The 16,529-nt window shown below is 40.3% G+C and overlaps 2 protein-coding genes across 7 annotated transcripts in view; one reads left to right on the forward strand and one right to left on the reverse strand.

Moving 5' to 3' along the window:
- Positions 1-16,529, reverse strand: part of CRACD (capping protein inhibiting regulator of actin dynamics) — a 384,229-nt gene that overhangs the window by 17,045 nt on the left and 350,655 nt on the right. For 4 of the 5 annotated variants that reach the window (XM_082464423.1, XM_082464424.1, XM_082464426.1 and 1 more), the window contains 3 exons: positions 12,447-12,513; positions 8,398-8,595; positions 2,378-2,556 (listed from right to left, as the gene is read on the reverse strand). In XM_082464423.1, coding sequence (XP_082320549.1) covers positions 2,378-2,556; positions 8,398-8,595; positions 12,447-12,513 — 444 coding nt within the window. Of the gene's footprint in view, positions 1-2,377; positions 2,557-8,397; positions 8,596-12,446; positions 12,514-13,595; positions 13,710-16,529 lie in introns of those variants that run through there. The other variant, XM_082464428.1, reaches the window with a different exon arrangement.
- The window catches only part of PPAT (phosphoribosyl pyrophosphate amidotransferase), a 36,926-nt gene continuing 33,548 nt past the window's right edge, over positions 13,152-16,529 (forward strand). The window contains exon 1 of one of the 2 annotated variants that reach the window (XM_082464484.1): positions 13,152-13,468. In XM_082464484.1, coding sequence (XP_082320610.1) covers positions 13,373-13,468 — 96 coding nt within the window. In that variant the 5' untranslated portion in view covers positions 13,152-13,372. The remainder of the gene's footprint in view (positions 13,469-16,529) is intronic. The other variant, XM_082464483.1, reaches the window with a different exon arrangement.

Consider the following 16,529-nt stretch of genomic DNA (forward strand, 5'->3'; position numbering starts at 1 on the left):
TGAGATGCTCTTATGTTGGGTGCGTAAATATTTACAACTGTTATATCTTCTTCTTAGATTGATCCCTTGATCATTCTGTAGTGTCCTTCTTTGTCTCTTGTAATAGTCTTTATTTTAAAGTCTATTTTTGTCTGATATGAGACTTGCTACTGTAGCTTTCTTTTGATTTCCATTTGCATGGAATATCTTTTTCCATCCCCTCACTTTCAGTCTGTATGTGTCCATAGGTCTGAAGTGGGTCTCTTGTAGACAGCACAAATATGGGTCTTGTTTTTGTATCCATTCAGCCAGTCTATGTCTTTTGGTTGGAGCATTTAATCCATTTACTTTTACGGTAATAATCGATATGTATGTTCCTATTACTATTTTCTTAATGTTTTGGGTATGTTATTGTAGGTCTTTTCCTTCTCTTGTGTTTCCTGTCTAGAGAAGTTCCTTTAGCATTTGTTGTAAAGCTGGTTTGGTGGTGCTGAACTCTCTTAGCTTTTGCTTGTCTGTAAAGGTTTTAATTTAGCCGTCGAATCTGAATGAGATCCTTGCCGGGTAGAGTAACCTTCGTTGTAGGTTTTTCCCTTTCATCACTTTAAATATGTCCTGCCACTCCCTTCTGGCTTGCAGAGTTTCTGCTGAAAGATCAGCTGTTAACCTTATGGGGATTCCCTTGTATGTTATTTGTTGCTTTTCCCTTGCTGCTTTTAATATTTTTTCTTTGTATTTAATTTCTGATAGTTTGATTAATATGTGTTTTGGCATGTTTCTCCTTGCATTTATCCTATATGGGACTCTGCACTTCCTAGACTTGATTGACTATTTCCTTTCCCATATTAGGGAAGTTTTCAACTATAATCCCTTCAAATATTTTCTCAGTCCCTTTTTTTCCCTCTTCTTCTTCTGGGACCCCTATAATTTGAATGTTGGTGCGTTTAATGTTGTCCCAGAGGTCTCTGAGACTGTCCTCAATTCTTTTCATTCTTTTCTCTTTATTCTGCTCTGCAGTAGTTACTTCCACTATTTTATCTTCCAGGTCACTTATCCCATCTTTTGCCTCAGTTATTCTGCTATTGATTCCTTCTAGAGAATTTTTAATTTCATTTACTGTGTTGTTCATCATTGTTTGTTTGCTCTTTATTTCTTCTAGGTCCTTGTTAAACATTTCTTGCGTTTTCTCCATTCTATTTCCAAGATTTTAGATCATCTTTACTATCATTATTTTGAATTCTTTTTCAGGTAGACTGCCTATTTCCTCCTCATTTGTTTGGTCTGGTGGGTTTTTACCTTGCTCCTTCATCTGCTGCGTATTTCTCTGTCTTCTCATTTTGCTTAACTTACTGTGTTTGGGGTCTCCTTTTCTCAGGCTGCACATTCGTAGTTCCTGTTGTTTTTGGTGTCTGCCCCCAGTGGGTAAGGTTGGTTCAGTGGGTTGTGTAGGCTTCCTGGTGGAGGGGAGTGGTGCCTGTGTTCTGTTGGATGAGGCTGGATCTTGTTTTTCTGGTGGGCAGGACCACGTCTGGTGGTGTGTTTTGGGGTGTCTGTGACCTTATTATGATTTTAGGCAGCCTCTCTGCTAATGGGTGGGGTTGTATTCCTGTCTTGCTAGTTGTTTGGCATGGTGTGTCCAGCACTGGAGTTTGCTTGTCATTGGGTGGAGCAGGGTCTTAGCACTGAGACAGAGATCTCTGGGAGAGCTCTTGCCGATTGATTTTACGTGGGGCCAGGAGGTCTCTGGTGGTCCAATGTCCTGAACTCGGCTCTCTTACCTCAGAGGCTCAGGACTGACACCTGGCTGGAGCACCAAGACCCTGTCAGCCATACGACTGTAGAAAACAGTAAGTTCAATCTCATTATGTGAAGGTCTCACTCTGGCTTCACCTAATAGGTTTCAAAGAGTACAGGTGATTTGAATCTGGTTCTTGTGTTCATCTTCTTTTCTTCACCCAGGCTTCCCACCAACCTGTTCCTGGGAATTCCCTGGCTGTCCAGTGGTTAGGACTCCGAGCTTTCACTGCCGAGGGCACGCCGTCAATCCCTGGTTGGGGAACTAAGATCCCACAACCTGCCTCCAAAAAGAAAAAACACCTTTTCCTGAGGAGAAAGTGTCACTCCATGCTTCTGGGAAAGGCTCTTCCAGTGACTTGTAACTGCTAATTTTAATTTGTTCATTTTGTTAGTCATCTTGGCCCAAAATAAGATAAGCAGATTTTCAAAGGTTTTCTTTTAAAAATCTGAATTATCATTGCTAATTAAAGTGTACATTTTTTACAAATATTTCTGGAATGACAACTGTAGTATCAAAAACTTTGATAATATTTAAATCTTTTGACTTTGTAATAAACTTGTTGCTATGTTATAGTAAGACAGGGACGTATAAAATAATTACCTTGAAAAACATCTCTACTTTAGGTGGGTAGAACTTATATCCTTCCTTGACACCAGGATTTCTTTTGAGAAAAGAACCAGTTGCTATTCTTCTACAAACCCATTCAATTGGAATCATTTCACACTTAGGTGCAATGAAAGCTGTCTCTCCACATTTTCTGGTGAAAGCAGTTTTGATACCTACAGATTGATGACAAAAAGAAAAAAAAGCATTAAAATTGTATTTAAAAAAGGGAGATCTGAGGCCTAATAAAATTCTACCCTTTACAAAAAACAAAACAAAAAGCCTATGTAGCCAAATGCATTACCCTTAAATGGCACTACCAAAAACAAATGTAATTTTTAAAAAAAAGGCAGAAGTAGGAAAAAAAAGTATTAATATGGCTTTCTACTGCTTATCAGAATATTCAGGAATATTTCATGTTAATGTTGCAAGGCAAGCTGGATCAAAAAATCTGGGTCCCAATGTTTTTACCATCATTCATCTGTTCAAAAAATACTATGTCCTCTGCCGCTGTGCACCTAACTTTGCACAAGGCACATGACTAAGTGACACTAAATTATCTCTAAATCAGATCTGGTGGCAGAATTCTCATTCTATGGTCCGGGCTTATATGGGCCTTGTAAAATATTAATCTATTTATCATGATCAGATACAGCCCTAAATTTTGGACAGCCTTTTTCTCTCCATATTTAAAGCAAAGAGTCCTTGAAAAAAGCATTCAACAGGTAGCAGCAGGAACATGGAGGCCAATTTGGCCAAGAGCAAAGAAAATATTTGCCCGTCCTCTCTTCACTCTTACACAAACTGTTACTGGAAAACTAAGATAAAGAGCTAGTTTATGTGGCGGCCTTGAAAAATAACAACCTCTCTAATAATAGTTACAATGTATTATAAGCTATATGATCCAGCAATTCCACTCTACGTATATACACAAAAGAACTGAAAGCAAGGTCTGAAACAGATATTTGTACACCAAAGTTCATAGTATCATTATTAACAAGAGCCAAAAAGGGGGAAATAACCCAAGTGTCTAACAACAGATGAGTGTAGTGGACAGACAAAATGTAGTTTACATACAATGAATTACTATTCAGTCACAAAAAGGAGGGAATTCTGATATATGCTACAGCATGATGAATGATTCATGAAAACATTATGCTAAGTGAAATAAAGGTGAAAATTGTATAATTCCACTTATATGAGGTACCTAAAATAGGCAAATTCACAGAGACAGAAAGTAGAATAGAGGTTATCAGGGGAGAGTTATTGTTTAATGGGTCAGAGGTTCTGTCTGAAATGATGAAAAAGTTCCAGAAATTGATAGTGGTGATGGTTGCACAACATTGTCAGTGTACCTGAACGCCACTGAATCGTACACTTAAAAATGGTCAACATGGTAAATTTTATGTGTGTATATTTTACCACAATTTGCAAGACGTACTTTAGGTCAGGCATTATAAATTCATTTTCTTTTTGCTTAATCCTCATAGCACCTGATAAGGTATGATGTTCATCCAATGAAACAGATAACAACACTGAGACACAGGAGTTATGTCAGCTAGTACTAGGTAAAGCAGGGTTTCTAACCCACACTGTCTGAACTCTTTACGCTGCTCACTTAACCACTATGCTATACCGCCTCTCCTAGACGTGTTATTACATCATAGCACTAACGTGAATTAAAATATCTCCTGGAAACCTGCATGGGTTTATCATAATGCTCATCTTTGGGCTACAATATTAGTACCTCCAATCCCCATCTAAACCTCTAATAAGATCAAATTTTTCTTATCAGGAAAGGACTGAAGATCTTTGATCTTATGTATGTATCTATGTATGTATGTACATATGTATGTATCCATATGTAAAGGGAACCTACATTTATGGAAACCCTGTATCATGCTGAGTGTTTTATTTATTTATTTAAAAATATTTATTTATTTATTTATTTTGTCTGTGCCGGGTCTTAGTTGCAGCACACGGGATCTTTAGCTGCGGCATGCAAACTCTTAGCTGCAGTATGCATGTGGGATCCAGTTCCCTGACCAGGGGTAGAACCCAGGTCACCTGCATTGGGAGCATGGAGTCTTAGCCACTGGACTACCAGGGAAGTCCCCGAAGTATTTTAAATATTATCTCAGTTAACCATACATAAAATTTTTGAGGTAGCTGTTATTATTCACATTTTACAGTGAAAGAAGTAGAGGCTCATAGCAGTTAAGTAACTTAACAAGTTAGGTCATGCTGCCAATCCGTAATGGAGCCTGGACCTGAAATGCACTATCCACTTTTTAAACCTGTACTGTTTTCTCCACATTCCCTCTAGGTTTGACCAGGAAGATTCAATTAAAACAGGGAAAAGAATAAATTGTAGACTTCCCTGGGGGCGCAGTGGTTAAGAATCCAGCTGCCAATGCAGGGGACCCGGTTTCAAGCCCTGGTCTGGGAAGATTCCACATGCCGCTGAGCAACTAAGCCCATGCGTCACAACTACTGAGCCTGTGCTCTAGAGCCCGCAAGCCACAACTACTGAAGCCCACGCACCTAGAGCTCGTGCTCCACAACAAGAGAAGCCACCGCAATGAGAAGCCTGCTCACCGCAACAAAGAGTAGCCCCCACTTGCCGCAACTAGAGAAAGCCCTCATGCAGCAACAAAGACCCAACGCAGCCAAAAATAAATTTATAAATAAATAAATAAATAAATAAATTGTTGTATGCTGCACGAACAGCAACTCTGGGAAAGAATGTTAAAAGTGTCAATATTTAGGCCATTTTAACCTTTAATGAATGATTGGGCTCATGGGCAGGCAGATGATTTAAATCAATCCTTAACTTGAGGTGGTAAGTACATGTCTGGGTTTAAGAGCTCTTCTTTTTTAGGTTTGTTACCTAGTAGTCATATTTGCTCAGTTGTCTATCAAGCTTGATAGCCTAGTATCCAAATCTATTGTTCAAATATATACAACAGTTACTGTTACTCAGAGGAACGTCCTCCCCTATATCTAAGGGAATCAAAACCACAGAATCAACTTATGGTAATGATCTTGTACATTAAAAAAAAAAATTGCTACTAAGAAAAAAAGAGAGATTCAGTTTAGATGATACAATGATTGCTTCTAATATACGTGTTAATCATTAAAGCAAATTCCATGGCTTCATACGGTGAGAAAAAGAAATCCTCCCATTAGTCTCAGTTGTTTACAAAATTCAAAACTCCTATTAAGACTACTAAGAAAATGTAAATGTCATTTCACATTCTGAATTACAACGGCCAAGTATGACAGCGCAGGAGCCATCCCTCTATTAAGGTTGCCCAGCTCCCCACCTGTGGTTTAACAATTGCAAGACTATTAGTCATATCACTACTATCACACCAAAATGTAATCATAGTGCGTTTCTGTGCAGGAGGGAACTGAAATTTAAATGGTTAAATTTTGATTTTTTAGTAATGAGACTAAATTCAGGAACTTCAAAATTCAGGTACAGCATGTATAATACAGTCTTTTATAGTTTGCTCATGAGTGACAGAGAAAACTAGAATTGTGATTTACTGATTCTCATTCTGGTGCTTTTTCCATTCGAATTTCTAGAAATATCTTAATTTGGAATATATCCCTGTTTATAAAGAAAGCAGTTTTATTTTACTTTTTTAATAAACTTATAACTTTTTTATTTTAATTTTATTTTTGGCTACGTTGGGTCTTCGTTGCTGTACACAGGCTTTCTCTAGTTGCGACGAGCAGGGGCTACTCTTTATTGTGGTGCACGGGCTTCTCATTGCAGTGGCTTCTCTTGTTGTGGAGCATGGGCTCTAGGCATGTGGGTTTCAGTAGTTGTGGCGCACGGGCTTAGTTGCTCCGTGGCATGTGGGATCTTCCTGGACCAGGGCTCGAACCCATGTCCTCTGCACTGGCAGGTGGATTCTTAACCACTGCATCACCAGGGAAGCCCCAAGAAAGCAGTTTTAAATAGACCACTGATGGTCAACTAGACATAGCATTTAACTACTAGCAAGTAAAAATTATATAAGGCTTAATAGAACTCTTAATCCATACCCTAAAACTAATCATCTGTTTAAGAATTTTTAAAACCTTAGATTTTCCACAGTATATAAAACCTGGAAAACACCTTTCAGCATTTCTTGTGAACCAAGTAAGTTTTAGCTATGTTAAGTGTGCCAAATAGATGATTGCTGGAGTACTTCACGTGGATGACCAACCTTCCCAGCTGCATGCAGGACTTTGAGAGTCAAAACTATATCACCCTAATTCACCTGTTCTTAAGCCCTGGCAAGTACACTGAATAGGTGCCGTATTAAATAAGCAAATAAAAACTTGGGCCTGTACTTATCCCCCATTACTTAAATGCATATACATAATCCCATAGAGGGGTACAATTACTATGGGGACACAGAAACTAGTTGTATTGTTAAGAGCTTATAGTGTCTAGCAACTATAAACCATTTTAATGTGTATGGGGAAGAGATAACTTGTGAGGTTAAAAAATGGAGCAGTTATTTGTACTGCAAAAGAAACCTAATATTAGTCTGATGCTCTCTCTAGAAATCTAGTCAGTCATTGGGAAACCACCAATCAAGGAGGCCTTGAAGTAAAATTCCTGGGTTGTATTACTTATGAACTGAGGGAGGTGCTTTAAATTTACAGCAATATTTTCACCCTCAATGCATAGAGGGATTTATGACATGGATGACAATTTAGGCTGTCAAGTAAACATATTTGTTACACATTAATTAAAAATGTGAAACAGGGTACTTTGGAAGAGGCAAAACTACTCAAGAACCTATTCTGTATTGATGGAATGGGTTTAACTTGAATTACCTTGTTATTTTGTGGAAGGCAGATCTATCTTCACTGGAAACAAAGGTATTAAATTCCCCTTTGGATTTAAGAAAGAGTAATTAATTAATTTTAATTACTAATAATTAAGATTACTGCTTACTGGAAAATCTAAGAAATGTGAGGGCAACTGGGAATATTGGAAGTAAAAGGAGACAATGTTATTAAACTGTAAAATTAGAACCGGAATGATAAAGAACAAAGCTTTTACTTTACAGATAAGGAACTGGAGGCTTCACATGCTGAATGATCCAAGGCACAAGGTCTCTTACACTGTAGGCAAAGAGCTCAAATCTTTTGCTGGCTGAGATTTTATACACTACAGACCGATCAGCTTTTGCCTGAATTCCTGCAGAAAAACCGTTATCCTAATTTCCCTTCTTTCACTCCAAACGCCCTCCACACAGTGTTTTGATCTGAATTTCATCTTTTGAATAGATTTCTCTATTGGAAATAGTCTTCATTCAGTTTTAGAGCAGGAGGTAACCCTGCAGATCTTGATCTAATCCAAATCTCTCACTTGGGGAATGGCAGGATGAGAAGGTGTGGTTGCAGTCTTCAATTACTTTTTAGGGCTTTCAAGTAGAAGAGGGATTTGAAGTTCTGTATAATCTCCAACGGGTGGAGCAAATTTATATAGAATTTTAGGAACTAAATTTCAATTCTTCAATTAGAGCTGCCAAACACCAGAATGTGCTTCTTTCACAGGTTAAGTTCCTTAAGTTCCTTCATAGGTAAGCCTCTCCTAAGATGTCCTAGCTGAGGAAAGTTGCAGAAATACATGCCAGACAAAGACTGTAGCAAACTGTTAAGATTCCTTTTAACTAACTGAATGATACTACTTAAGTAATTCCAAACCAAGTAAAGTGTTACAGTGAAATTTAAGTTTCTGGTTTAATTTCAATAAGTTTAGCATGTGAGACATCCCCAAACATGTTGTTAAACCAGATAATGCCATCTCCCCATTAAAGAGATCAGAGTGGTATGTGTGAAAGGGAGGAGGCTGCAGGGGGAGTCACTTACCTGCTTCCTATAACAACTGAAAAAAAAAAAAAATCAACATCTTATTTATCCAAATAATGTCATTTCCCCATGAAAAGGACCAGTATGTATACGTGAGAAAGAACATGAAGGGGGAGGCTACTGGGAGAGCCACTCACCTGCTTCCTGTAACAGCTGAAAAATACAACTGGTAATTTTATTTGAGATTGCAGCTTTTCCTTCAAGGTGATTCTTTCTGGCTGCATTTCCTGCTGTGATCTGGTCCTTGGACTGCAGGAGGACTTTTCCTGGACTATCCAACAATTCATAGACTTCTTTTGTTTTACCCTCATAGAGTTTTTTACCTATCTTCAGTACTGTGGAAATAAAACAGAAACATCAGATTTCAGGAAGTTTCATAGAGAAGATAATTTAGAAGACTAAATTGTCTAGAACGATGAATCAGTGAACATAGCATAATTAAATAATTTTAATAAAAATGAACTCATCTGCATAGAACCTTACACTCTACAATTTTCAATGCATCATCACATTTCATTCATAAAATTTTGTCACGAATTTTAATTATGTAAATAATTATATAGATTAGGAAACTAAGTATCAAAAAGTAGAGGTCACACAGTTAAGAAATAGCAGAGCCGGAAAAAACCCTGTCTTCCGATATCTAATGCTGTGTTGTGCTCTTTTCACTATCAACCTGCCTCTCTCACAGCAGAACTGAAGTAGAATTAGTTAAAATACATTAAAATTAATGCAACAACATGAGTAGTTTCATATATGTTCTTACAATACAATAACTAAACTAGCTTGCAGGGAAAAAAATGCTGTATTTTTCCCGTCTTCTGCTTTCCATGGCAGGCAAAATGGGAAAGTTCAGCCAGATGTGTTTCTTGATTTCAAGTTAATGTGCAAGAGGGGGCACCTCCATCCACTGAAGTTAGCCCATTTGGAAGCACCCCCCCCATCCTTGATCCCCTCTCCTCACTAACAGCTATAGAAAACTGTGAGAAGTAAGGACAAGAGAATCCAATTTTGATGCAGGTCATCAGACCTAAAGAAAAGTAGACTTGGGTCATTAGAAAGAATGATTTCGATGAAGATCAGAGGTAACAGACATTTAAGGGCTTAAAATTTCCAAGAGGAGAAATCACCCCTCATTCTCCCAGAACATCAACTCAGTCTCAGTATCTGCATTTTTTTAGTGTCCATGTGCCAGGTACTAGGGATGTACCAGTAAACCGAGTTCCTGCTCTCAAGTGACTGGAATCTGAGGGAAGCTGAAATAAACATCATAATAAGTATAATGTGAGAAATACACAGACTATGGAATCACAGGTTCATAGCAGGATCACTTAACCTAACCTCTGATGTCTAGACGTCAAAGAAGGAAGTCTAGAACAAAGTGAGGATTAGGCTGAGATCTGAGGAATAGTCAAAATTTAGCTGGAAGATGGCAAGGTGTAGAGAGTGGTGGTGAAAAAGACCAGCGGATGAAAGAGCTCCTGGCAGAACTTCAGTATGTTTGGAGCACTGTGTGTGTACATTGCTGTTGGGGGTGAAGGCGTGGGGAGCGGGAGCGGGTAGCAGCTAAGGAGTATAAACGGAAGGCAGGAGATAAGCCTGAGGAATTGGGCAGGGGTCACATCACCAGTTAATGAAGGTAACAATTAAACAAAACAGTTAAAATTCAGTTTAATAGTTGCCACTGCAGGGTACCTAATTCAGAGGATGAATTCCCATCCTCTTATTGTAATGTCTTGATTCACTAACAAGGTTTAAAAGGTCCTTCCAAGAATGGAGTCCCAGCTCAGGGCTCCAAATTCAGATTTCTCTATTCCCTTCCTAGAATTCCAACTTTGTAACTGAATCTCTATATCCCCCTCTCAGGCTTCTAACATGCTCTTCCCTAGGCCTGAAACACTGTTTCCTTCCCTTCCATTTCACTACTCACCCTTCGGGTCTCACAAGCCATGCTGATTGAGTTTACACTTTATCCTAGGAACAACTATAAAGCTTTTAAGTACTTCAGTAAAATGACAGAGTTTCTATATTAGAAAGACCATTATGGCTGCTGTCTGGAGCATGAAATGAGAAGGGGGTGGGTGGAAGAAAACTAGAGACTGAGAGACCACTTACGATGCTGTGGCAGCAATCCAGGCAAGAAATGTCCTGGTTTAAAGAAAAAGCAGTTGGGTAAGACTCAAGATATTTAAAAGGTAAAAGTTTTTATAACAATTGATTCAATATGGGGGATAAAAGAAGGGAAAGTTAAGATGTTGCCTGGGTTAGATAATTCGTACCTACTGCTCCTCTCTCTCGATTTAGTTGAATCGGTATGTACGTATGTATGTATTTATTTATTTACATATGGCCTCGCAGTGCAGCTTGTGGGATCTTAGTTCCCCAACCAGGGATCGAACCTGTGCCCCCTGCAGTGGAAGCAAGGAGTCCTAACCACTGGACCGCCAGGGAATTCCCTGAGTCGGTATTTATTACTTAATTTTTAAACAGGGTAGGAATTTCAACTAATGGATAGAAATAACATAACATCATAGGAGACATTTGCTGTAAGTGCCAAAATGCCTGCTACAAATTCATAGATGAATTCAGAAGAGATTGATGAGGACTGAGAATAATTCATAGAGTTGACATTTAAGAGTACTGAAAAGTACAGAACTTCCACAAAGAGGTAAGAATATCTAGGACTGTGCTGTCCAATAAGGTAGTCACTAGCCACATATGGCTATGAAATACTTGAAACGCGGCTACTCCAAATTGAGATGATGTAAGTTAAGCGTAAAATACAGTGAATTTCAATATGAAAAAAAGGTTTGCAAAAATCACAATTTTTTATATTGATTACGTGTTGAAATGATACTACTTTTGATATACTGGGTTAAATAAAATATATTAAATATCATTTCATCTGTTTCTTTCTACTTTTTAAAATGTGGTTACTAGGAAACAAAGTTACATATAGTGTCACATTATATTTCTATTAGACAGAACTGTTGTAGAAGAAACAGCAAAAACAAACATAGAGAAGAGTAAACTTGGCGAATTAACCTGCTTGGAAGGTAGGCTTAGGACTCATAAGAGAGAAAAACCTAAGTAAGGGTTGAAGAGGTAGGAAGGAAGCAGTATGCAGGATATGAATGAAAGGTTCTTCAGACTGGATTTCAATAGTTTTTGCATTGCCAGAGAACATTTTTTGGGCAATGAAGTGCCATTTAGAAACCATAAAAGTGAAAATTTGGAAAAATTAACCTGCCAAAAAAAAATGCAAGATGGAAGGAAGTGAAAGAGCAAAGATTTTAGAGATCTGTCAGTTTAGAGGTATGGCAGGGAAAATTCTGGTCTAATGCATTTATTTTATGGAGTTGTTACTTGTTACCAGGACCATTTTGTTTAGTCTACAGTTTTTTACCTAAATTTAATTTTTCTATGTGGAAGAGAATGTAGTGACCGGGCAACACAAGGAATTTGGTTCACCCTGAGTTTAGAAATAGGGTATGGGGGCTGGGAGACAACGTTTTACAGTAAAAATAGCACAAACGATCTTTCCTGAGGATCCTAATCACGACTGGCCAAAATGATTATATAAATATGTAATATAATAAGTGCAAAGTGAAGGAAGGAAATTTTTCCCTGGTGGTTTTGTAACTCTCCAAAGCCATCACTGGCATAAAAAGGCTAAAAACACACACAAAATCTGCACAGAAAATAGCAAATTTTTCATAAGGTTCAATTATTAACTTTCTGGAATAGCAGGTTATTATTAGCCTAACAGGAGAAAGCAAGACTTTGGTTTCAAGAGTCAACACTAGATGCTCCTGCGATTGTTTTGCAATATCTATTGATTGCAAACGCGATTTCCAAGCACCTCTCCAACCCCTGGCCATTTCTCTTCCTAATGACCCTTTGCGCCTTTTCCCCATCCCAGAAGCAGTTCTGTTTGTTTCAGAAAGTTCGGAGGCCCGGGAGCGCTTTGTTTCTGACGCACCGCTCAGCAGCGCCTGGGCCACGTGCTCGCCAGCCCAGTGGCCTAGAGGGGCGGGTGCAGGGAGACCGGGTTCTGCCCGGGGAAGGCTGCCGTGGGGGCCGCGGAGCGCGCACGTGCCGGCGTGAACCCTCGAGCTCAAGGCAGAGGGGCAGGAAGACCGTGGATGGCAGGGAGTCCCAAGTCCTAGGGACGCCTGTTACTCACCCTCGGCTGTCGCCATTATCCGGAGTGGTCTGGAAGCAGCGGCAGCTCTAGGAAGAGAGGCAGGACTCTGGAAAAGAGGAGTGATCAGAGAGGCTCACGGGGCTGGGAAGGGAGGCACGGCCCACAGACACGCCCCCGGCGGGGCCGCGTAACCCAGAGTGCCCCCTCGCGGTCTCTTCGAGCACCACGGCGGTGACGGAACCTCGGGGGTCTCTGCGGACCGAGAGGAACTTGGACTCCGGGAGCTAGCGCCTCCCGCAAGGCTTCCCGCCGCGCAGGCGCAGCGACGCGGACCGTGCCCCGCCCTGCGCGGGCGCAGTTCCAGGAAAGAGGAAAAGTGGCGCGCACTGGCGGCCCCTCCCCACCCTACAGCAGCTCGCTGACTTGGCCCCCTCCTCGGCAGCGAGAGTGGCTCAGAGGTTGGAGCATACCAAGTAGTGACGGCCGGGGGGAAAGCATGTGGGAGGGACATACAAAATTTACATCCTCTAGGAGAGAAATGACGTTAACCCCGCTAGTCTCATCATCTCAGTCTTGGGTGTTGGAAAATAACGCAGATTCCCACGTGCAGAAAAATGATCTTCCCCCAGGGCTCCGGTGGAGGGCTAGCTCCACCCCTACAGGGCCTTTGACTCCGCCCCTCAGCCGCGGAGCCTCTCCCTCCGTCCTCGCTCATTGGTGGGCCTGTAGGGGCGGGGCAGGGTGGCGGTGGGCGAGCTAATCACTCTCACTTAGGGAAAGCACGCGCCGCCGCAGTAGCGAGGGTCGAGCAGCTGGTTAGGAAGCGGTCGCAGCTGGCCCGAGCTTCTGAGGCTCACAGGCCGAACGAACAACTGGTTGGTGCTTAGACCCCTGCCGCAGCGGCGGGTCCCTCCACGTGCTTTCGGCGGCGACATGGAGCTGGAGGAGTTGGGGATCCGAGAGGAATGTGGCGTGTTCGGATGCATCGCCTCAGGAGAGTGGCCCACGCAGCTAGATGTGCCGCATGTGATCACTCTGGGACTCGTGGGGCTGCAGCACCGGTGAGCGACTGGGTGAGGGGTGGGGATGGCGGCGCGTGTGCTTCTCCATCTGCCCGAGCCGCTTCCCGCGGCCGGAGTTGGCGATTTCGCGGGCGCTTGAGGACCGGAGACCGGATCTCTCTCTTACCTGGACGGGTACCTGCCGGTGGCGTCCACCGATTGCCAAGGAGTGCGCGGGGGCTACCTTGCCTCCCTGGATTTCAGCCTGTCCCCCGCAACTCTTCATGCTCTTTAGGGGCTCTCCCCTCTCTTCCGGTGTCGTGCACCCCTCCTTGGTCTGGCCAGTTTATAAGGCTCCGATTCGCTTGGACTAGCCCAGTCGGGGTTCTTTCTTGACTGCTTGCGGGTTTTAATCTCCCAGAGCGTGGAGCGGTTCTTGTGATAGGCTTGTGTGGGGTGACTGCTGGTCCAGGACCTACAATACACCTTGAGGTTTCGCGCGGAGCCTGCAGCCACCGCCAGCTTTTGTTTGCAAGGGCAGAGCTACTGGGCAGATTGTGTATTTGAACGTAGGCATTGGGAACTTAGGGATTCAAACCCGGGGAAGCTGAATTAGTTTGGTGTTCAAAAGGAACTACCGGTTCTAGATCTCCTATGAATTAACAGAAAATAACCCAATCACAGGGAATAGTGCATCTGCAAAAAATTCATTGGTAAACGTTTTAGATACGAATGAAAAGGTTGATAGTAAGGAAATGGCAAAATAACTCCCCTCTTTAAAAGAGGGAGAGGAGAGAAGTTCCTGTCTGACAAGATACACATTGACTTTGAAAAACTGATAGATCCTTTGAGTTAAAAAATAACTGCTTCTGTGATCTTTCCATTTTCTACTAACTGAACTAACTGGAAGTTGATATAAACAATTTCCTTAAGAAATATAAACCTAAGTTTGGCATTATCACTGAAACTATTACAAAGTTTCCATAAGGCAATACCTCAGCAACAACTTCTAGAACAGTTAAGGAACTTGGCAACAACGCTTATCAGCAGTATGGGAGCAATATGTATAAATGCATTCCAAATGATTAGCTTTCCCTCACCAAACTTCAATTAGAAGTAGTCTCTTTGCTTTTTTCAGGGTCCTGAATACTTGAGTTTGAGTTTCACATCTTGTGTACTCCTTGTTTTCTAAGAGCTGAGAGTAACTTAGAATCTGGGATGAATCAAAAAGAATATTTCTAGTTTGACTTACTCTAATCTTGGATAATTGTGGGTTGACCATAATAGAAATCTTATTTTAAAATGCATTTACATTATTGAGAGGATTATATATAATCCAAGGAAAAACTAAAAGCTATTCATATGGTAGTCCAGAGCAACATTAGTTTATAACATTCTTCGGAGAAGTTATTGTGGATATTCTGTCATGGGAAGAGGTATAAAAAACAAGGGATCTTTAGAGTTGCCTGATGGCAATTTTCTGTGAGAAAGAAATGAACTGACCTTGAATTTTTTTTTTAACTATTTATTTTTTAGCTAAAATAACTCAGAAAGTTCATCCCAAGATCTCCTCTTTAAATGTGTGTGTAAAGAAAAGGGGGGTGATTTTTTTTTTTTTAATGAATAACTTTATTCCTAATTACATGCACTTTTCTGCAGTGGCTTTTAAGTGAAAGGATTATGAGATAAGATAATACAAGGTAAGGGCAATACAAATGTGATTACTACATGATGATAGAGAAAATTAAATGGATTTTATCAGGCTGCTTATTTGATGGAGCAAGTATTTGTTAAACTGTAGTATTGAAAATTGACCTTGTGATATTTTCAATAACAGTGGCAAGAAAAACAGTAGCTTCTTGGGAAGAAAGGTGTTAATGGAAAACTATTTAAATTTTTCTTGTGTAGGCATAGAATCATTAAGGTTCATTGAGAGGGCTGGTTCTTGCCCATAATCCTATCCAATTCAAAATTTTAAATTAGCAAAAGTCCTCACCCTTTAGGGGAACTGATTCTGATTCTAAGAATATGAAACTTCTTTATGCCTAGAAGATAAAATCTTCTGCTTCTCTAAGCTCGTAGGTAGGGGTCGAAGGTTAAGAAATAATGCTTTTAATAGGATGGTTAAACAACAAGGTCCTACTGTATAGCACAGGGAACTATATTCCATATCCTGTGGTGCCAATAATGGAAAAGAATATGAAAAAGAATGTATGTGTATGTATAACTGAATCACTTTGCTGTACAGCAGAAGTTAACCCAACATTGTAAATCAACTATACTTCAATAAAATAAACTAACAAAAAATGTTTTAATATAGCATTGAATCAAGGAATGTCAAAATTAGAAGCCTAGATAGGTTGTTATAGTTTAATATAGAGTTAGTTATATACAGTGTACACTGGCAAGTGGTGGTTTGTTGCAGAAGGCTCTATCTACCTCCTCACCCTCCTCCACTCAATGGCTAGTTTTAAAACAACAGCAACAGGAGTCAATTGATTTTTTTTTTCCCCGTTTTTGATGAAGGGGTTTATGCCTTACACGTTTTCTTCCTAAGACATGGAATCTAGAAGGTGAAATTTCTATCACTTTTGCATTGTATTTGGTTCTGTTTTTGTCTTAGGCATAGACATTTAGTGTCAGGGATAACAGAACACCTGAAAGTTGTAATGTTATGTATTTTATATATAAAAACAAATGGAGTATCAATTACTAGACAGTCATGTACTGGATGCTTAATTCAGATGGGTTCGTCCAGAAGTACTTCTTTTTAGTAGTCTGGCTATTTGCAGATTTATACCATAGCTCTACTTTCTGTCAGGGGGACTTTTCAATGTTAAACTAACTAGTTGTCCTCTTCAGCTGTAAAATTGTGTGTGCATGCTTGTTCGTGCCAGATTCATATAATCACCAAGTGCTTTTTCAGCCCTAAAAATGTTAGTTCAGTGGTTTGCAGAGTTCCGGACAAATCACACACCCCCTCACAGATCAGAAATCATCTTTAAACCACAGTCACATTTTATGGAGACTAGAATGACATGGACATATTTGAAGATTCCATAAAAGGAATTACTAAAATTTCATAGATTTATCCCGTGAATCAACTAGTTAGCCTTTCCTT

Source organism: Balaenoptera physalus, assembly GCF_965194825.1.
Source record: "Balaenoptera physalus genome assembly, chromosome: 5".
Lineage (NCBI taxonomy): Eukaryota > Metazoa > Chordata > Mammalia > Artiodactyla > Balaenopteridae > Balaenoptera > Balaenoptera physalus.